At 38.8% G+C, this 23,445-nt stretch overlaps 1 protein-coding gene across 1 annotated transcript; it reads left to right on the forward strand.

Moving 5' to 3' along the window:
- The first annotated feature begins 879 nt into the window (after window positions 1-879).
- LOC122640316 (putative E3 ubiquitin-protein ligase RING1a) lies at window positions 880-20,450 on the forward strand. Its single transcript, XM_043833475.1, has 10 exons — window positions 880-1,349; window positions 1,453-1,495; window positions 3,858-3,916; window positions 18,228-18,309; window positions 18,486-18,606; window positions 18,698-18,739; window positions 19,004-19,534; window positions 19,626-19,733; window positions 19,847-20,080; window positions 20,176-20,450. The coding sequence occupies exons 1-10, from the start codon at window positions 1,223-1,225 to the stop codon at window positions 20,206-20,208; spliced, it is 1,380 nt and encodes a 459-aa protein (XP_043689410.1). The 5' UTR covers window positions 880-1,222; the 3' UTR covers window positions 20,209-20,450.
- Window positions 20,451-23,445: the final 2,995 nt, after the last annotated feature.

Consider the following 23,445-nt stretch of genomic DNA (forward strand, 5'->3'; position numbering starts at 1 on the left):
TAGCTAATCCTCTTCAGATTTTGTTCTGTAATTCCCAATTGAAGTAGCAATTTACAATAAAACACAAAAAACCAAATAATGAAATAGAACTATTAGTGAAAAAAAATAAAAACGAATAAAACAACTAAGTATTTGGAGAGAAACTCAATTTCAGCCCCAGAGGAACTTCAACCCAAACTCGTTTTGATCAATCACAAGAAAAAATGATATGCCAAAGAGATTCAACACATTATCCACACAGATAACAGATAGAGTCGATTGAGATCCACCTCAACAGAACCTCCTTAATCGATAGTCCTACAAGACACACAAAAAAAATTTTAAATATGAAATATAACTTAAGCTTTCAAAAGAATCACCACCACTTGAAAATACTAATATCTTGAGAAGGGCATACAGGGAGAGGAGAAAGGAGGCTGCACGTCGAAAATGAAATCTCCCATCTAATGAGAGTACAGATCCAACGACCCTCCTTACCTGTAATGTGCGACTTCTAACTCAAAGTCAAAGTTTCAAAGTTCTTAAGCCACTGTAACACGTAACACGTGCATGGCATATACCACGTGCGAGTAGAATTCTGTATTTTTTCCTGTGCATCCTTCAACTTCTCCAAAATTCCTTTGTACACCCTCATCTACTGCATTTCAATATCCATTCCACATTTCCTTGTTTAAAAAATTACAAAAAAAAATAAAAATAAAAAATAAAGAAATTAAACAAGTCCCCAAGTGAGCAAGGATTGGAGGAAGTGCTACTCATAAACAAGCGAAGAAGTTCGGCTGAGTCGCCGGTGACTCTCTTTAAAAAAATGTTTATAAACGTAACGCAGACACACAAAGACACGAGTAATTAAGAAAGAGCCAGTCGATGCCGATCAACCCGAATACGCAATCCAATGAAATTACTATATTACCCCTCCCAGCCCCAACGCCGTTGAGGCAAGCAAGGGGCACGCGAGATCTCCTGGCTCTCGCTCTGTCGCTCGCTCGTCCGCCTCTCACATTCCTCTTCCTTCTCGGCACAAAGTAGGAGAAGCAGAAATATAAAGCAAAGCAGAGCGAGGCGAGGAAGACAAGTCAGCCCCTGAGAAATCTCTCTCCACACGCAATACAGAGGTAGAGAGAGAGAGAGAGAGAGAGAGAGCAGAGAAGAATAGGAAGAGAAGAAGTCTTTCTCTGGTTTTGCTTTCTCTCCTTGAAAGGTTTTCACGGTGAAAGCAACAATGCCTGCTCAGAAGCGTTCCTCGGAAAATCTCGAGGAGGAATCTCAGCATCGCCACCACAACAACAACAACAACAACAACAACACGCAACAAGCAGAAGCAGGAGTAGAAGAAGAAGATGGAGAAGGTACGTGTACTCATCTGGGTATTCTCAGTTTAGTGTTGTTGAATTCGCTATTTAAGTTACCATCTTGTTCATAATCGTTTCTGTTGTCATCTCTATTTCTCAGATTCCAATGGAAGCCCTTCGTCTAGTAGCGGAGACAAAAACGAGTATGTTGTTCTCTCTTCTCTTTTGGTTTTACGAGCATTTCTATTTTTTTTTTTCCTGACTTGGCTGTCGTCCAAGGGGATGATTGTTTGTTGGTTAATGTTGGTGGTGTCCTCTGCTTGGATCTTATGGATCGTGGGCCATCGTTTCTACGTTTTGGATCTGCTTGATTTTATGCGTAAGAGATCGTTTGCATGTTGTGATTTATCGATGTATTTGTCCGTACTTGCAAGCTCGATGTTCTGTTTTTGTTCTCGTGGATGGGATTTCGGGTTTTCTTCTGCTTGTTGAAGGAGCATTCCATCTCCCTCCGCCCTCTGTTTAATGCATCTGTTGCTGCAACGTATCGTGGTGTCGGTGCTGATAATGGACCAATTGAGCTCCAACAAACTCGTGTCAACATTGCCATGCAGCGAATTTTGATCTCTCTGAGAAAATCCTACTTGGAGAATGTCGGGCTCGCTAGTTTTTAATGTTCTTTGTAGGGAGCACCTGTTGCTCTGGTGCTTCAAGTGAGGACTGCTTCTGGGATGTTTTCCTTTCTCCTGTTCTTGCTAATCCGTTCGTTATTCTTGGTGAATATCTTCAGGTTGTTCCGAACTTCCATTAAAGATCGAGTAAATGCTTTGTAGGCCGTCAAACAGGAATGTTTGACCTTCTCTTTTTCTCTTCTCTCCTCCTTTCCTCCTCCCCTTCCCGCTGGATCTCCTTGCATATATTAATTTTCATGATCGTTTTAAAACTTTTAAACATTTCCGTAACAAGGTAAAATCTCTAATTGAAGAACTTGGGCGTACTCCTTTTTCCTCTCACTCTCCGTCCTTGGGGTTTTAGTTGTCTGAAAGAATGCTTATTAATTGTTCTTTTCAACTAAAGTCTGTGCTTGGCCTCTGTTCCCTTCTAGCTGTCCCTGAGCTTGCTGTCACTAGCATGTTCATGTACTACCTCCAAGTGGGCCTAATACCCAGACATGAATCTTGTGCTATGCATTTTGGATTTCAATCCCTTTGTATTGTCTAGCTCCCTCTCCCCAATGGGAAATGTGTCGCTACTTTTATATCATTAATTACTTTGCGGGTGAAAATGCAGATGTGCTAAAATAATTGTCTTCCTGCAATGCATGAATTGTAACAGAGACTACTTGCTAAATTACCCTTTACCCATGAAGATAATGTAACTATTTTGACACCTGTTTTTAGTTGGGAAAATAGTTTTTCTTCTTTAACCAGGGAGATTCTCAAGGTTTATTTATGTATGATATATTGAAATGGTTTTCGTGGTGTGTCTTCTAAATTTCTGACGAGATTTCTCCTTGGAGAATGATGTGTTAGATACTGAAAATTCATCTGGCAGGGACCCTTTGAAAGCTTGAGTTTGGAAGCATGATCAGTGCTGGGGTCCATGTCAGTTCAGTACTGCACCATGTGGTCAACTCTTTCTCCTAGTAATGCTAGCCATTGATACTCCAAATTTCTATTTCAAGAACCAGCCACAAAAAAGAGCATCTTTTTGCCACGTGGAAAAGTTCTATGAAATTGTAACATTCTACATGAATAGATGTTAATGTGATGAATGTATGGAAACCTTATGGTCTGCCTTCACAGCTGCCACATATAATGTTCCTGAGTCTGCAATATATATCAAATTTGTGCGTTTGGACACTATTCGTCTCGCATCATCGCCCTTTTTCCAAGTCCATGTCTTAGTTTAAATTACGAGTCTTCAATCTTTCTTACCACCACAATCCACTTCCTTTCTGACTCCGTCTTACTCCTTTGTAGTCTCTTAACCTGCATCAAGCTGCCTATCTCATTGGCACTGTTGTTGGTCATCAACATCATTGGTCCTTTTGCAGATGACCCATTTATTTCACTTGACTCCTTTACTTATCATTTATTGTGCTCCAGAAATCAGTTAAATGATCTGCGTAGCGTCTGCAAGCATATGCCTGGTGTGCATAAGGGGTGTAGGTGGGTTGGTCAATGAAGTAACTGGAGATGAATCAATCAAATTGGGTTGCAAATTGGGACTAGACCTATTTCAATATATAAAAAAAGCATTGACAAGTTCCTGCCCACTGACGTCCTTATGTATATTTATGTATATTCTGTTCTGTAAAGGCCACAGCATTACTGCTAATTGAGTTAGAGAAGGCCAAGCATAGCGGGAAATTAAAATTTTTCTTCTATTTCTTGCCAATGTAATTGAAGGGCATAAGTCTTTATGCTGATATGTTTTGTATTTTACTAAATGAACCAATCTCTATGTCCATCCCCCACCCCCCCACCCCCCCAAAAAAAAAAAAAAAATTTTTTACCAATAATTACTTAGTTGTCAATACTATCTCTTGTTATTTGTCTGCAGATTTGTCTTAGTAAGATTGTCAGACATACGCAAAGAAGTGCAATGTCCAATATGCCTAGGTATGATTATTTTGTTTATTTTATTGTGGACATGAACAATATTGTTGTATGGGTTAACTTTCATGCTCATATGTTTCCCATGGAAGAATGGTAATTATTGACATCCTACAATACAATTAAACTATTTAGATTGGTTATAAAGCACACAATCAAAATGACTATGTATCCTCATATCCCTTACATATAACCTTATGTACCGTGGAGTGTGAAATATTTCTCAACCCTATGCCTGCCCAAAAGTGAGAAGGAAAAAATTTCAACTCTAAATTACCATTTTAAGCTGTGATATGCATAAGATTCACTAAATTTTAGCCACATATGTGTATGAATCATTGGAGATCCTTTGGTCAAACACAAGGTGTTTGCTTGCCGGCTGTCAGTGGCATCCGTGCTCTAGTTAGACTCTTTTTTCTGATGAATGTGGAAGTCAAGATTTGTTTTTATTGATGTTTATTATGCTTAGTGAGAAAACATGGAGATTACTTTGGTTTTTCACAATATAATATCCATATTGGAGGTTGTAATTAGATCAGAACTTAATCAACCAAATACCAGATCCAAAGAAGAAGAAAAGAGAGGAAGAAGATGGAAGACCGAGAGAGGGAGGAAAACTGTGCGGTGAATCAGAATGATCTACTGGCAGACAGCAACTATTGTTTATAATCGATTGGGATTGCAATCAGAAAAGAATCAAAACCTTTTAGCTATCTAATCCTAATCACAATAGGAAACTACTATAATGAACTTAGACAGAAAAACACCATCCCGCAGTATAGAGTTCTATGGACACCCATAGACGGAGCCGATACATACAACTCTCCCCCTCAAGCTGGAGTATATTATATATATCTCCCATACTCAGCTTGGAACAACCACCAACAAATGTAGGTTGAAACAGTGCCTTTGTAAACATATGACTAAGTTGATTGTTAGAGTTGATGAACGGAGTTGAAATATGCTTCTGCATGACTGCATTTCTCACAAAATGACAATCAACTTCAATATGCTTGGCTCGTTAATGAAAAACTGGATTGCTAGCAATATAGATTGCAACTTGATTATCACAATCATCTTCATTGGTTGAGGAACTGAGAATCCCAACTTTTGTAGGAGAGACTTCTACCATATAAACTCGGCTCTAGCGTGAGTCATAGCTCTATACTCAGCTTTTGCACTTGACCTAGCCACAGTAGTATGCTTCTCACTCTTCCAAGAAACAAGATTACTACAACTTTTGTAGGAAAGACTTCTACCATATCAACTCGGCTCTAGTATGAGTCATAGCTCTATACTCAGCTTCTGCACTTGACCTAGCCACAGTAGTATGCTTCTCACTCTTCCAAGAAACAAGATTACTACCAACAAAAGTTCAATATCCAATGGTTGACCTACGATTGTTGGCAGCACCAGCTCAATCAGCATCAGAGTACCCTACAATATCATTGTGGACATGACGACGATAAATAAGACCTTTGACAGGATCACTCTTAAGATACCTCAAAATATGACAAACAACATCCCAATGAGCATGTTTAGGATTCTCCATAAATTGACTGATGAATCCGACAACAAAGGAAATATCCAAATGAGTGATAGTCAAATAAATGAGTTTCCCAACAAGTATTTTGTACTGATGTTTATCCTCAAACTCTTCACCATCACACACCCCAAGTTTCATATTTGGATCCATAGGGTTGTCAACAAGTTTACAACCTAACATACTTGTTTTAGACAAAAGGTCCGGCACGTACTTTCTCTGAGACAGACGGACACCTTTCTTGCAATGAACAACTTCAATCCCCAAAAAATACCCAAGGATTCTTAAGTCCTTCATCTGAAAGTGCTGATGAAGATATGCCTTGACCTCTTTAATGCTTGAAAAGCCATTACCTAAAATTATGATATCATCAACATACACAACTATTATCACGATCTTGTCCTCCCAACAACATACGAACATAGAGTGATCAAAGAAGCACTAAGTGAACCCATATCCACCAATAAATTTACTGAACTTATCAAACCAGACATGTGAAGACTGTTCCAGTCCATATATAGCCTTGTGGGCATACCTTGGACACATTCTCTCCATGAGCAACATACCTTAGAGGTTGCTCCATATAAACCCCTTCCTTAAGATCACCATAAAGAAATGCTTTTTTAATTTCAAGCTGAAACATAGGCCAATCAAGATTCACGACCAAGGTGATAAGATCCCGTAAAGAAATAATATGTGTAATCGGAGAGCAAGTCTCAAAATAATCAACACTATAAGTTTGCGTAAAGCCTTTGCAACCAACTAAGCTTTGAGGCACTCAATGGAACCATCAAGATGATATTTAACTATGCATACCCAACGACACCTTACAAGCTCCTTTCCTGAGGGTAAGTCAATAAGAGTCCAAGTCCGACGATCTAATAGAGCATCCATCTCAACATCCATAGCTTGTTTCCAACCAGGATGATGCAACAAGGCATCCTGACACTTAGTAGGAATCGACACAATAGATAGAGACAAGGCAAAATTGCGGAGTACAGGTGGAAGATGAGACACAATAACAAATTAAGACACGTGATAAGCAATTTGGGACTATTGAGTACAAGTATGAGTACCTTTACGAAGAGCAATGGGCAAGTCAAGAGATGGAGGATCCCTAGGTAAGGTTTCTGATGAAGTAGAGGGCGGTTGCAAAGGAGCAGCTTGGGTCATGGACTTGGGACGACGCTTCACACTTGTATACCTGCAACTGTTTAGCTGGAGCACTATCAGAAGGAGAGTCAGTAATGGGAACAAGGACTGGAAGTGGTGGAAGTATTTAGACATTATCATCCATCTGACGGCTCTCAATAGAAGAGTAGGGTGTTGATTCAAAGAAAGTCGCATCCACACTGACAAAATATTGACAGACTTTGAAGCCAGCTGAAAAAAACTAGCGTGTGTAGCAAAGAAAATGGATGTGCTACTGCGCAACGGCGTTCGTGCGTTGCGCTCAAGCGCTCTCAAGCCAGAGCACGCCCTCAGATTTCTCGTGACTTGACTAAACCCTGCTTGCTGCTGAAAAACGAGTAATGGGATCACAACATCTATAACCCTTCTGAGTGTGTGAGTATAGCCTAGAAACACACTCTTGGTCGCACGCAGGGCTAATTTTTATCAATGTTGGGGGGAAGGTTGTTAACAAAAAAAACACAAACAAACACCTGTAGAGGCAAGCCAAACAAAATAACTTCAGGAAAACAACAGAGAACAGAGAATGATTTACCAATACCAACTGATAGCATACGATATATCAAATAACAAGCAGTAAAAACCACATTACTGCATAATATTTTGGAACATGCATATGAAACATCAATGAATGGGCAACCTCTAGTAAATGCTTGTTTCTCTATTCAGCAACACCATTCTGTTGAGTATAAGAACAACTAGTTTGATGTATCATGCCATGTGGAGAACAAAATTCAGATATTTCACGTTGATTATATTCTAAAGCATTATCGGAACGAAAAATTTTAGTGGACACACCAAACTAAGTCTTAATATCAGAATAAAACTGTTTAAAAATAGATAAAAATTCAGTATGATCCTTCAACATATATAACCAAGTCATACGAGAGTGATTGTCAATAAATGACACAAAAAATAAACAAAACCTAATTGACTCTTGATACGATATGGACCCCAGACATCAGAGTGAACTCAGGAAAACAGGAAAGCACTATGAGGGGCATCACGGATGGGGAATAAGGTACGGTGATGCTTTCCAAGCTCACTTGCTTCACACTTAAGGGAGATATTTTCTTGCAATATGGAACTATCTGTTAAAGCTTGGAAAGGGAAAGATGTCCCAACTGGTAATGCCAATGAAGTGGAGAAGTAACAAAAGAGGTAGCAGAAGCAATTGTAGTAGTTGAGTCGTCAAAGTAGTAGATGCCATCCTTCTCACTCCCTCCACCAATCGTCTTCTTTGTTTGGAGATCCTGAAAAACACAATAGGTAGGATAAAAGGTGTCTGAGCAATTTAAAGATTTGGTTAATTGACTAACGAACAAGATTTAAAGGTAAGTCAGAAACATGGAGAATGAAAGTTAACGAAGGAAAAGAAGGTAGAGAGATAGACCCATAAGCAGTTACATTAGTAGAGTAGCCATCAACAAGAATGACCCTAGAAGGATGTGCAATCTTCTGAGGTGAAGAAAGAATGTGAGAGTTACTAGTCATATGGGTGGAGGCCCCTGAATTAATTATGTAGGGAGTGGATAAAGTGGTAGTAAGCATGGCAGATGTACCTGTGTGAGCTAGGGTGGTTGTGGATGAGGAAGCACCAGTGGAAGACTGAAGATTCTGGAGAAGCTCAAGGATATGACTGTAATCATCATGAGACCCTGAATTGGATGATGGAGTTCCAGATGAGGATGCAATGTTGGTGTCGCCAGAAGACACCTTCTTAGAATTACCATTAGATTCAGTGATATTGGTTGATTGAGGAGCCCAGTCAGGTTTACCATACTTCGCCCAGCAGGTATCGATAGTATGATTTAATTTGCCACAAAACAAACACTGTCTGATGGGTCGGTCACTCTGCTGTCCACTTGTACTACGACCTCCACGACCACGGCCTCCCCATGAACCACGCCATCTCAGAAATTAGAGCCACGACCATGGCCAGCGACAAATGCAATACTATCTTTGGAAGAGGCATAATGGTGGGAAGGTGTAACAATACGCTGAAGATGTGCAAAAGCTTCATTAAGTGAAGGTACCTTTTCTCCAGAAAGAAATTGGTTTTTAATGGACTGAAATTCGGTACTTAAGTCGGCCATAAATTGGCAACATGAAATTCTTTGTGCTGAAGCTTCAATTGTTCCAAATTAGTGGTGAGGGGCTGAGGAATGTTGAGCTTTTCTGTCATAAACATACTGAAGTATTCATTAAGAGACCTGCCCATAAATTGAAAATATCATATAGGTCATAAATTCGAGATATATTCTTTTCTTGAGGGAAGGTTTGCTTCAGATCATTCCAAACTCCTTTGGTAGTGGTATTGAACATGACATTAGCAGCAATGGTACGTTCCATGCTGTTCCATAACCAAATGAGCACAATATCATTCTCACAGATACATTCCTCGTAGACTTTGACAGTAGCAGGGTCTTTGGGATCAGCAGAGAGAGGATCAGACTGGAGATATTGCAACTTCTCTTTAGCAGTAATATAAACCTTTCCATGCTGAGCCCATAGCAGGTAATTGGAGACAACATTGAGTTTAACGGTAGTAATTTGCACATTGACATGGTCAGTGGTGGATTTAGGATATCATGTAGCAGTAGTAACCAATATGAAGAAAAAACCAGAAATTGGGATGAAATATATCCGCAATAGAAACTGAAGTCAGATAACCTCCAGATGTGGATCGAATGATCCTTACTAACAAGGGAACAATGCCCTATAACTGCAGCTTGACCTGATTAACAGATCAATATATACAGCAGCAACATATTCAATGAAAACAGCCTAAAAAACAGAGTATGCAGGCTGTTATGGAGAAAATTAATTGCCTCCAAAACAGGATTGAGTTGATCAATAGAACAGGACAACAATGCCTAAAAAAATCACAACAATCTGCTAAATAGATTGGGAGTAATTGCAGATTTAATAATTCTGAAAACTTAACCTAAAACAGGGCACCACATGGAGTGAATGATATTGTTAATTGAATAGGATCAGTGAGTCTGATCAGCGTCAAACCTGAATTGAGTTGGCCTCCAAGCAGGGTCAATCTACCCTCAAAAGCTGAGAAGGATCCACTGGCTGGATAAAAACTAATTTACGACCTCAATATGAAGAAAAACAGAGTTCCAGGATGGGCCGCAAGCTTTAATCTGCAGATATCTTGTCTGCTATCGATCTTTACTCCATGGAGAGTACTGATTAGGAAATAAAGACCCTATTTTATCATTATTATCATCATCTAGGGCCTAATATAGACAATATGCAGCATAAGGAGCTGCAACCCTCAACAAAGAACCCTTGGGACTATATGATGCATGTTTTGATTGTAAGTGAAGTCAAGTCATTCACTTTCAAGGTAACAAATTTTAGGCCCCAGTTTGCTTCATTTTTCATTTCTGTATAGTTGTTTCCTCTCTCTCGCTCCCCTTACCTATCTGTATTTTGTTGGGCTCTTTGATGGCTGTTCTTATCAATTTAACTTTTTCCTGGAAGATCTATGGAATTAGAGTGAGATGTTAGAGGCAATTTAACACCTTGACTAGGTTAGGTGTGTTACAACTGATCCCAAAACCTCGAACTATTAAGTATGGTAACAACAATGTATTTGGACACAACAATATGTGTCAACACCCCCTATATGTACAAGCCCATACACATACACACGGTTTTGCACGTGTGTGGTGACTGCGACCTCCGAAGAGGGGTTTTTTGTTTTGTTCGCCTGGCAAGCGGCTGCCCCAAAGTGCTTTATCGAGGTCCCTTGGCGATAGGGAGTTTGTGATCATAATACATATATATAAAAATAAAAGGAGTCTCCACCTAGGATTCAGGCCTAGGACCTAATGGGGTAAGTCCCATCCAGGATGAATGGAAAGGGCTACATGATTCCATATGGTCTGGCTAGAGAGTCTGGGTAAGTGGTCAGATTATGAGAGTGGGAAGGTATTAGCACCCCATCTTGCCCGGTTGAACTGGCTACTAGATGCTTGATTTTGAACATTCTCTCATGACGATGTATCCTATCCCAACAGGTGAGCCTAATCTATGATGTATCAAACATATGAAAACATACTAAATATGATGCTTATGATTGAAAATATTAACATGCGTGTTAAAGTACATTACTTCAATGGATGCAAAATAAACTACAATATTTTATGAAAACTAAAACAAAACACTACTTTTTGTAAATAAAGTTTACTATTTATACTAATGCAAGCTACTTTAATTATTTACATCATGCCAGAATGATGAGGAGGAGAAAGGCGTATACCTGCTACGAAATCAACAAAGTAAAAAGAAATACAACAAATGTGAAATGTGATGATGTCTCACAACTCAGGTGGAAACGGATGACTGGCTTGCCTCTCTTTCGTTGGATAGAGTAACGGCTGTAATGGAGACATTCACCACTCGTAACTCGAGTAGAGTAACAGCTGAAATAGAGACTTTTATCACTCGTAACTCGGGCAGAGTAACAGTTGTAATGGGGACTTTTTCAAGCCTATTGCTCGTCACTTGGGCAGAGTAACGGTGCTAACTTGACATAAGGGGGAAATATCGGAAAGGATAGCTAGAGAATAAAAGGGTATGAAAATGGGGTATAAAAGGGTGTTGAGGACTCAAATAAGAGACAAACGGAGTAACAGGATGTGAAAATGGAAGTGGGGAAGTGAGAAATGGAAGGGAGAAGCACTAATAGGCTCTATGACACTCAAAAAGGGACAGAATAGGGACACGTGTGGAAACCAAGGCCAATGGACTCCTCGAAATGGGGAGGGGTCCTGTTGGGTACCGTCGTGGTTGGGGAAGGTGAGCAATGCCTCCTTCAGCGTTTGGTATAAAGATCTTTTATTATGGATACGAGGATTACATGGTGTATGTGCAAGTCCTTCTTGAGAGAGGTGCCAAACTGCCGATGTCTGTCCGTGTCCTATTGTCATCATCTCTAGGGGGGGGGGAGGGCACAAGGCATAAGAGTACGACACACGAACCCCTCACACTTACCAGGGATTGAACACCCGACCTCCTGGCTCTGATCCCATGTTACAACTGCTTATCCAAAAGCTCGTGCTGTTATGCAAGTGCAACAACAATGTTTATCAACAAAACAATATATAGCAACAAGGTGATTGCTATTAAGATCTCAACTTGACCAAGCCTCTGACCGGACTACATAGGGAAGCCTCATGAATCATTTTCCACATTATTTAGGGTCATATGTTCCACTAAATATAAGTTTCTCCGTTTGTCTTCCCACTATTTTGGCTAATCCTTTCTCTGCTATCTCCTTGACCCCCTGGAATCTTGAACTTGCATTGTATCACTTCCTGCTGTTGAAATATTGATCTTTGTTGCACTTGACTGAACCATCTTTATCTCTACTTAATCTTATCCCTTGTTAATGCTACCTGTAAATAATAAAGGAAAAGAAGAAGAAGAAGTGAAGAGAAGAGAGAGCTGTAACTTGGGAGTCACAACCTTGTGTTGAGAATCCCACTTGATTCAATATATAATAGACAAAACACTATTAAGGACATAAAAGGAAACACATCATAAATAATAAAATTACTGTTCCCAAGTTACTGTTCACGTGAACAGTGCTGTGAACCCCTTAATTGATAACTTCTAACACTACCCATAGATTTTTGTGAATGCATTGATTTTTATTTAGGACACCACTAATTTACTGGGTGCAGTGACTCAACTGCATCTAATAACTATCAGGTGTAGTGATGATCCCTCTGCTGCTATTATTATGGGTTAAATGGAAATATCCCCTAAAAAAGAGGTTATGCAAGGGCAGTGATATTTTTCAATTTTCAGCCCTACCCTGACACGTCGGACAGTGATACAAATGTCCACCCTACAGAACACTTCACAAATTTGCTTTACAAAATAAAAAAAAGAGAGTTTGAGCGCAGGAAGAAGAATATATATGTTTTCTTGTGACCTGTTCTATGGCTCACAAGTCTTCTTGTTAGCTTCCCTTTATGGCTGCACTGGTTTAATTTAGTACCAGATAGGTGTAACGGGGTTTCTTTTATTTTAATTCTTGTCAGTGTCTCAGTGTCTCAGTGAAGTTCAAGTTTACTCAGAAATTCTTTTCTTGTAAAAATGTAGGGATGCTTTAGTGCTGGACTGCTAGACTGCTAGACTTTAGAGGTCTGTAATAGGGTTTGTTTGGTCAATAAATTTGTGGTGGAGTTATTATAGCTATGCCAAAGCCATGAGTTCAAAGTTACTGATCTGCCAATCCATAAAAGTACTCCTCTCCTTTGTCTTATTATTTTCTTCTTTTTCCATTATCTCCTCTAATTCTACTGCTAGCATGTCCTTCATTTATCTCCCCCTAAACTTTAATTATTCATATCTGTGCTGTTTTTCCTTAACCCCTTTATCACAATCTTCCTTTTCTTTATTTGGTGAACCCTAAAGGCTGTCCCTACTGTCCCTTCCTTGTAATGCAGCTGATAAATTTCAAAACATGTCATCATACATTTAGAAGGAACTGAAAATCCTTTCAACATTTGTCTAATCAAGCAAAATAGACCAGTTTTGACATTTGGAAATATAGTTTAAAGAAAAATGATGGGAACGGCACCTAGACTCGACTTGGACTAATAAACATAAAGGCAGTTCAAATTTTGTATTTGTGTTTTATTTGACTGCTGTTTTTGGCCCTCTGTCTCCATGTGGGTTTAGGAAAGCAATTGGAAATCCAGCTCCATTTTGTTGACTTGATAGAAAATCTTCGCAGTGGGTCTGCTACACGTCATTACTGTAGAAGATTACCGTTATTTAGGAAGTTCGATCAAACATTTGACAAATCTAATTTGCTAATGATTTTGTCACTGTGAAGTGTGAAGCTCATTGTCTATATACTAGTCCTAAATAACATGTCTGGTGGTAAATTTCAAATTGGTTCTTAATCGACCAATTAGTGAGTCAGGTTTCCTTGGTTAGTTGGTTCTGTAAAACAAGAGAATTCTTAGGGATAGTTGCCCCTTTAATCCATTGTCTATCACAGTTCTCTCTGCTCCATACAACTATTGTAATAAATAGCCAACTACATAAGTATGATTGATTCTTGAATAAAAGAATTCCTAGTTTTATTCAGTAAATAGAAGTTAGTAATAAATCGCTGTTGCAAGGAGTACATGCAGTTCCTCATATGGGAGCCTTTGTTAGATTATATTTACTTAAAAAGAAAAAATAAGAAAGTATATTTGGTTTGTTGGAGGCAGTTATTTACTATATTGACTAAGAACTTTTTAGTAGACTCTCTTAGTGAACCTGAACAGTGGATCGATGAACTAGGTAACTATGCTTTATGTTCACAAGATGGGAGTGATCTTATGTCTCAACTAATGGATGGTTATGTGTTCAAGCTCTTTCGACTTCAAGCATCGTGGCTCCCAAGCTATACAATGGAAAATAACACATTAATTTTCCAAGAAAATATGCACCTAAAATTTTCACATTGAGGAGAAGCCAAGTACCTTGGGTATGGGTGGTCATATTGAATAGATAATCCATCCAGTCAATGGGCATTGAGATATCTTAGATAGTAATTAATATGTCCATCTATCTTGCAACTGCTATGCCTTATATTTTCTCTCTTCTATAATTAAAGGGTGTACCCAGTGCACATGGCTCCCGCCACTGCAGGTTTGGGGAGGGTCATAATGTATGCAGCCTTTCCCCTGCTTCGCAGAGAGGCTATTTCTCGACCTCTCTTCTGTTATTAATTCATTCAAATTGAAAAGCTAAAAGAATTTCAAAAACTCAACTTAAAAATGACAGGTTTTACTGCATGGAATGTGTGTAGTTGCTTTGTATGGATTCTTATTGGACTTGTTGTCACTGGGAAGTAATTAGTTTTTGGAGTCTGCATCTATTACTAGATAAACAATAAATAATGTTATTGTTTGTTGTGGTATCAAGATGTGGTGCTAGGGCTGTTTGGGTTTATAGCCTTGTATGAAATCTTTGGTTTCCCCCCCCCCTCTCATAACCCAACCCCGCAGTGGGGAGGAGATGAGTTGAAGGTTGGAAATTATAGTCTGTCAGGTTGCAGTTTAAATCTGCCAAGCGGGTATTGTGTTTTATCATGAGATGATCAACCATATATAGGTTGATTTACTTTATTCGAGAACAATGTATTATCACTCAAGGTGTTTTACTTCATGTTCTGTTTTACCAATTAGCAAGTGGATATCTTCATCGGACCTAGACTTTGCAAGGGACACTTATGAACTGGAACTGATGAATATCTATGCTCTAGCTCGAAGGGGATTCTTATTGGATAATGAATAGTTGGTTTTTATCATGAAGGAAAAAGGTACTACATTATGGCCTTTGGTAATAAATGGTGCCATCAATTGCCAAGTGTTAAATTAGTCCATGCAACTTACAACCTATTGAGAAAATTTCTGTTCCTTACAACTGACTCTGAATTATCCTTTTGTTCTTATTTTTGTTCACTTTGACTACTTTTTCTCTTCTTCCTGTCAAAAGCTTCAACTTCAATTCATAGTTAATCATTTGTTGTTATCATCAATCACCACCTACACCAGCAGCAGCAGAGTTTTTATTCCCTACAATTTTGGATTGCACATCTCCAGGCCATCTTATCATAAGAGTGCCGTCATCTAACAAATAAAGAGAAGTGCAAACCACAAAAAGTTGTGGTTTTGTATGTTCAAGTGAATTGATTGACTTGGGGGTATATCTACTAGTCGCAGAGATATAGATACAACTATGACATAAAACACAAAATGCATGTAGTAATCACTGCATCCATCTCTGCAGGGGAATCCCCCCTTCCTTTTAGGGACCGGAGTTCCAAAATATCGTACTTAGCAGTTGCAATTGCACATTCGAACCACTTTCTTGTCTTCAATTAGCCATGTTCCACTCTAGTCTCTCCTTTCTTAATCTTGTTGATGAAGTGAACTTTTGCTTTCTAGAGTAGAATCAGCCCCAAATGGCTGTCAAGTTGTTGGCTGTGGGCCTCACAATCAGAAATAGACTATTTGTGCACTAATAAGGGGAGTGCAACACCAGTTTCCAGTTTTTCCTTGGTTTGACCACTCAATCTTTTCTCCTGATTTTTCTTGTTACAGTGACAGTTCGATAGTTTCTGGTATAGTGGTATTCATGTTTATAGGGTTTTTTGGGGGCATTTTCTATGTTCAAACAGGTTTTATTGCAATTGGATATCAAATTCCAGCTCAGGTTTAATTAACTAATTAAGAGTGTTAAATTTTTCTTAGCATTTAGTATTTTAAACCAGAACTGGAATGGACTACAGACCCCAACTGGAGAGCAAATTATTTGTTGGAGTATGTCACTAATGAACTGCTAGATTGAATTCTAAGTAAATTTTTTTCTTTCCTCTCTTATTCTATTACCTCAATTTACTTTCATCTCCTTATCATTCATGATATTGTTCATACAAGTTCTGTTCATATTCTATTTGGTAATGAGCCTGAACCGAAAATCCCTTGCTGTTTAAATGAGAAAAGCACCAAACTTGCAAATTTTCCATCCCTAGCCCACTTTTTTTTCTACCGCAGGGGGGGGAGGGAGGAAGAGGTAGTTAAGCTCTAGGATCTTGAAAGCCTTGGCTGGCCTACATCAGATGTGATATTTTGTGTCAAAACTACTCTTTCTATCGTACTTGAAGTTTTTGCAAACCTTCCTCAACAGATCTTTCACCAGAATCCACCTGAGTGCACAGTTTTCATTGTTTTCGTCTCTTCCATCTTAACAAGTTAGAGTATACTGTAACTCTATCCTCAAAATTGTATTTATGCATCTGCGTCGTAAACTTGCACGCCACACCCTTCTCTATACAAGAAACAGCAATTTCATTAAGGAAATAGAGGAATGTGTAGGTTGAAAGCAGCAGTGAAAATGTAAATAGAATATAGCATGATGCTTGGGACCTGTTTCTTAATCTGTCTTCTGGGAGTTTGATCCAATTTCAGTATTTCATTTATTTACAAAATATGAGGTTGGAAATGAAATAGTAAAATGCGAATACTGACGATATTTGAAGAATATGAACAAATCCGGTAGAAGGCTGTGTAATTTTTTTTATTATTAACAAATTTTATTGAAGTGGAAGAAAAAATTTCTAATATTGCAACCGTAAATATATGGCAATTTTTAAATATATACCTAAAGATTGAGATGCTAAAGTAGTTTTCTAAACTATATTATATGAGGTGGGAATACAGCAGCCTAGAAACCCTCCAGGCTGCATGGCAGTGTCTACTGATGACCAAACTTTGTGGACATCTTGTCCACTTGAGGAATGGGTTACATTCCAATTAAAGTAACCATGTGTCAAATAATGCTCTGAAAATTGTTTGAAACAGTCAAATCTGTTTGAAGAACAGAGACTGTTGGAAAAAAAAGGGAAAATGCCCCATAATGGTAGGCCATATGATTGAGTTAGGCACTAAATTTGACATGTAGCCTACCCAGGGGATTCCACATCTATCCAATGATCAGTCCACATGGCAAAAAATGGTGGAAATGGGTGAGGCTTTGTCTCTTTTGACTTTTTCTGTCAAGATTTATGTATGTTAGCGCAAGGGATTTACCCTATTTAAGAAGACATTCCAAAGCCATAGCCATTCAGTTGGAAAGGTTCCCGGCTGAGGTGAAGCTTGCTATTTGATACCTTTTCCCATAAATAGTACAGAAGTAATCGACCTAGAAAATTCTTGTTCTACATTTTATTTTGTTCTATCAGCATTATTCATCATCCCACCTCCCTTCTTAAATGTCTCCGTCTTGTCTTAAACCATCAAACATGTGTCAAATTATAATAGGGGCATACCCAGTGCACAAGGCTCCCACTACTACGGGGTCTGGGGAGGGTCACAATGTATGCAATCTTACCCCTTCTTTCACTGAGAGGCTGTTTCCAGATTTGAACCCGTGACCACTTGGTCACAATGGAGCAACCGTACCATTGCACCAAGGCCCACCCTCATTTGTCAAGTCAAATTATAATAGAAAAAAGAAATTCATTCCCTTTTTTTTGGTTCCCTCTATATAGTTGCAACTTTTCTGGGCTCAACGTATACAAATGACCTGATTTATGTCACGTTGAGTTCTAGGACCCTGGGTTAGGCTCGAGCTGAAGAATTCCAACTTTTTGGTTGGGGGAGGAAAAAAGGAAACAGTAAACAAGTATTTCTGATTCCGTTGACCTTGGTCTATAACCTTTCTTCACCCTCTGAGGTTGATGGTTGCCTGTGTGATGGAATTATTCATCACGATGGTGGTGGGGATGGTCTGGACACATACACTAATGTTGATTTGGCTCTAGTTTGTATGGAAGGTGTATTGCATTCATACTTCTTGTGGACCACAGTGTTGCTCCAAGTATGCGCCCCCATTTGATTCTCAATTAGGACCTTACGTTATCTTTCTATGGATGCTGCTGATCTTATTATTATTTTTTAGCATGTTGTGTATGGGAGCTGGGCTGAAAGCTGAAACTTGCTTCTATATATATGGAAGAAGCTAGAATTGATTATTCGTTTTATTGGTCAGGTATCATTCGGAAAACAAGAACTGTAATGGAATGCCTGCATCGCTTTTGCAGGGAATGCATTGACAAATCAATGCGGATGGGGTATGTTATGTAACACTACCAGCTTCTCTGTACTCGATTCGATGAGAAACTGGCTTCACAATATTTTCCAAGTTCTCTCTTTTTTTGGGCTGATCTTACAAACAGTTGTCTATTGAAGTGGCAGTGATGAGATGTATGCCTATTTTATTTTATCAAATTCTTTGCCTTTGTTGCAGGAATAATGAATGTCCTGCTTGCCGGACACATTGTGCAAGTCGTCGTTCTTTGAGGGATGATCCAAACTATGATTCTCTAATTGCAGCTTTATATCCAGATATTGACAAGTATGAGGAAGAGGTATAAATTGATTCAAATATCCTTCTCTTTTACAATGAATAATGCAATTCAACATGTTGAGGACATTTACTCTTTGGGAGTATGCTTTCAGGAACTGGCTTTCTATGAAGAGGAGAAGGATCGGAATAAGCAGGTGAGTGGGCATCCATTCCATTGGCTACACTGCAAAATATCTGTTCATTTCATATGATTAAGAACCTTAATCTGGTCGGTCCCCTGGCTAGTCAAATACTATGCCTAAACTGCTTTTATGAGACTTAAAATTATCTAGTTGGTGTGTATTTTGCTCTATTACTGCTGGTCCACCGCATAGAACAGAGAATGCCCTTATCGTTTTAGGTTAGGATACCTTTGCCTAGCTGTTGCTTCAGAACCTTCTCTTGGTTTGCTTGAACAGATCCAAGCATCCATTGCCCAGACATTAAAACGGCAATCAGAAGCACTCGGTCGTAGACGCACAACAGCTAAAGCCACAGCAGCTGCATTTGTGAGGAAATCTCAGGGAAATTATCGCAGCTCTCATTCAAGAGCGAGAAGAAGTGGTCGTGGTTTGGAACTTCAAGGATCTGACGACGATGATGATACAAATGGCAATGATGGAAGCAAAGATTCATCTTCTGATGAGCGGATAGAAGTGAAGCCTAAAAGGTGCAGGAGATGGGCAGGACCACGGTTCTCTCAGCCTTCTTCTGCAGCTGCCCTTGCAGAGGGAGGCTGTGATGAAAATGATGATTTGGAAGTGAGCAGAGAAAGCACGGGTGCATCTCCTGGGTTGGTTGGGAGTCCAGAAGTATTGGCTTGGGGCAAGGGTGGTGTGCGGAGTCACACACGATATGGCAGTGTAAGTGGTAACAATGGTAAGAATGCTCGGAATACTCCTTTATCTAAGTTGGTAGAGTACCTCCGGAGCTTGGACGAAAATGATGAGGTATAAGAAGTCTATTGCTTATTTACTTCTTGGGCTTTCACATGCAATACACGAACATGATTGATATCTCTCATGTGGTTTCTGTATTCAGTTGGATGTACATCTGACACTTACCCCTTTGGACGAAGAAAATATTCCAAGTTTGCAGCGGCCATACCTTTGTTGCCGGCCTTCCTTGTCTATTAGACACTTATGCCAAGTGAAATACTCGCCACCTCCTGTCTCATCAAATTTTATTTTACTATACTTCTGAGTTGTATAATTTCATCTCACATCTCAAAATGGTGCTGGTATTGAATGTATGGTGCGCAGTATGTAGCACTCCAGACTCCAGTGCAAGCTGAAGACGTTGAAATATTGGTGGTAAAAAAGCCCCACTATTCAAATGCTGACCAGTTTGGTCCCTTGTTCAATCCTTCAACCTCCAAGGATGTTCCGATTCTAAAGTCCCTTGTTGATCCTTCCAAAGATGAGCTGCAATTATTGGAAGAGCAAGAAACCCTGGCAGAACTTCAAGCTAATTGTACCTCTTGCAGAGGCCATCTGGTGAGGTCATCCGAAAAAATGGACTTGTGTTTTAGCAGATTTTGACTGTCTTCTGTCTTGCAATCATCAGCCTTTTTTGCCCTTGCTATTTTCAGGTTCTGGCATATCGGCAGAAGGCAGTAAGTTAAGGAAACAAATGCGTGCGGACCTATTGACTTTCTCATATTGAGCAGATGATTGTATTCTCCATTGTGATTTGTATATAAATTACACACAAAAGGTTTCTGCTTGATCTAGTCCCTGATGATGCATTGATCTTCCAACACTAGGCTATGTAAAGCCATAAAGAAGCAAGAGTAGCAGGGTGGTTGTGTTGGAAGAAGACACAAGAACAACAGTTCAGATATAGAAAAGTTGTATGCTTGATAGTTTATATAAACTCTGTCTGTTGAATTTTATCCATTTCCATGTTAATCTGTTCAAGTGGATGTTGCTGCCATTGATTTTTTTTTTTTTTATATATCAAAGAAAACAAGAAAAACTGACATAAAAGAGATTATAAATGTTTTCGGACATCCACATTCATTTTCCATCCTCCAGCCTCTTACTCTTGCCTCCTTAGAGAGTTAGATCATAAGTCCCTTAACAGAATCATTACACTTGTTCAAAGACAAATTGTATAACTTAGTACATATGAGATGAATATCAAGCAATAAGTCAAAACTTGGAAACAGCCTCTCCTGTGAAGCTAGGGTAAGGTTTCGTACATTTGCCCCTTCCAGACCCTGTAGTAGTGGGAGCCTTGTGCACTGAGTTACTCTTTTCCTTATCAAGCAGTAGGTCAAAAAACTCCCTAAACCAGACCTCTCATGGTTTTTAGGGAGATACTTCAATAGTTACGTTGAAGTAATACAGATCCTCAGTGAGGTAAAACCCATTTTCTTGCACACCTCGATCCCTTGAAGAAGCCCTCTGGCATTGCCTCACCCTCAACTCTTGCTACACCATAAGATTGGACCAACCAGCAACCTTACTCAATGCATCAAAACTGAACGCAGAAATGAGCACTGGAGAATCCCTAAGTAGCATATCAATGGTATTGAAAAAGTCACATGTAGATACAGGGGTGCCATTATCATCATAGGATATTGAGTTGGAGACAACCTTAATTAGTTCAGAAATCCATGAAATATTTTGGAGAATGACATCAGGGGTAGGAAAAGATAACTTGGTTTTGATGCAGTTAAATGAAATGAAGTACTAGGAGATAGACATGACACCAAAAATGCCAAAGCAGCTTCTCTGCAGTAAAGGAGCAATTGTTAAAAAGAGGGATACACAAATCCAAAATGGAATTCCCAACTAAGAGTTAACTCGTAACCCAGGCCCCCCACAGCCCAAAGTCTCTTGGTAAACTGCCAAGAGAAAGGAAAGGTAAAGAAAACAAAGATTTTTACACCGAAGAAAGGGAAGGAAAAGAAAAGGAGGAGAAAGGATGGTCAATTTACAATCCCATCACACAAAAACTGTTTAGACAGTTTCGGGGGTAAAGTAATATGAATAGTGTTTTCCTTAATCCATGGTGAAGAGAAAATCTCTTAATTTATCTTTAGATTGAAATAGCGGCAAACCACCTTCGATGAAGAGATGGTTGACAGAAAACTTTCTCAAATTAATATTGTGAGTATTTGAATTAAATTTATCAAAAAAAAAAAAAAAAAAAACCTATTTGGATCAAAAAGGGAGTACGGGTCGATTCGTTAGTGGGAGGCTACTAATACATTTTTTTTTTATGGAAAGAGCAAAAAACATACACCCATTTCCCCCCCCCCCCCCCAAATTCGATCAAGATGGCTTGGGATTCATTAAGTTGCATCAAGATCTTAGGAATCCAAGTTGAATCCAAGATGCAATATTCTAAAATCCTTGCTAAAAATTTAAAGGAGAAGCTTTATTTGTCAACGCAAATGTTATGATTTGACCTCGTTTGCATAATTCCTATCATATGACAAGTTGGATGGAGCTAAAATTTTGTGGATGGAGTTAAAATTTTGTGGATTGATAGACCTGCTTCCTCAATCACATGTCAAATTTCAAACCTAATTGATTTTTTTGTTTCAAATGGAAAAACAAAGTAATGAAAAATTTTAGGACTACTCAAAACACATTTCACCACACATTGACTGTCCAACAAGTCTTTGGTCAACCACTTATAATGGATTGTGCAAATTTTTTTTTGGCAAAAGTTGTTATTGGGGGAAGAATAATTTCCACAGCCCTGGTGAAGCGACCATGTGATAGGACTCTTATCCCACCACAAACTCCATCCCTATTATTTGGGGTTGAAACTAAACATTTCCTTAGATATCCGATGGTACTAATGCCCATGGTGAAGGGAAACTCATTGTTTAGGGAAAAAATTACAAATCAAGTAAGTTTGATTTTATTTACATTTAGGGTGTGTTTGGTATGTCTTCTTGGAATGCATTTTAGATCAAATTTCACATTCTCAGACTATTTTTATCTTCTGAGAATACAAAATTAATCTAGAATGCATACTAATGGCAGTCTTTTTTTTTTTGTGTAAATATACTTATTTTGTTAGTCATTTTCTTATGTCGTAGATCTAGAAAATTACATTTTTTTTAATGGATTTGAGATTTGACATATTTAGAAGGTGGGTCCGGGCCCAAATGAATTAATACGCCCTTGGTCCAGAACCATGGCTGTCTTAAACAGAGATTGGCATCTCTCTCTCTCTCTCCACGCAGGAAGATATCCCCTGCCCTTGTTTTATATACAAGAGAAATTAAACAAGGGTACCATCCTTGATGTAGATTGTAGAATTAGATGGTATCCATCACTTTCAATCCAATTTTCCTTACTCTTACTCTTTAGTGGATATGGTCAAATATGCGAACAGTTGGCTAGAAAGAGGATTCTCAAAGTGTTATACATCAGATGGTATTCTCTATACACACACACACACACAAAGAGAAAGAGGATTCTCAAAGTGTTAATACATCAGATGGTATTCTCTATACACACACACACACACAAAGACAAAGGATAAGGTAAGTAAGACTCCATGTGATATTATTGGTAAGTTGGCTTTTAGTACACTAATCTATCATATCTGATGAGAAAATAACAAAAGAAGATGGACAACCTCTTCACGTACTATTGAGGCATTGAGCAGATCTAGAATACCATTTCTTTTGAGAATAAAAATAAAAATCTTCACAAATATGCTAATTGTCCAAATATTAGCAGAAATAGGCATCTTGCCTCTTTGTGTGATCTTCCACTTAGTTCTCCCCAGTTTTATTGTATCATCAACTTTTCTTTGCTAGTTGTTTCAGCCCCTTACCTTTTGTGTTTTAATGTATTCCCATTTTTAGAGTCCGGATCATATCTTTGTACAA

This window comes from Telopea speciosissima, chromosome 9 (assembly GCF_018873765.1).
Source record: "Telopea speciosissima isolate NSW1024214 ecotype Mountain lineage chromosome 9, Tspe_v1, whole genome shotgun sequence".
Lineage (NCBI taxonomy): Eukaryota > Viridiplantae > Streptophyta > Magnoliopsida > Proteales > Proteaceae > Telopea > Telopea speciosissima.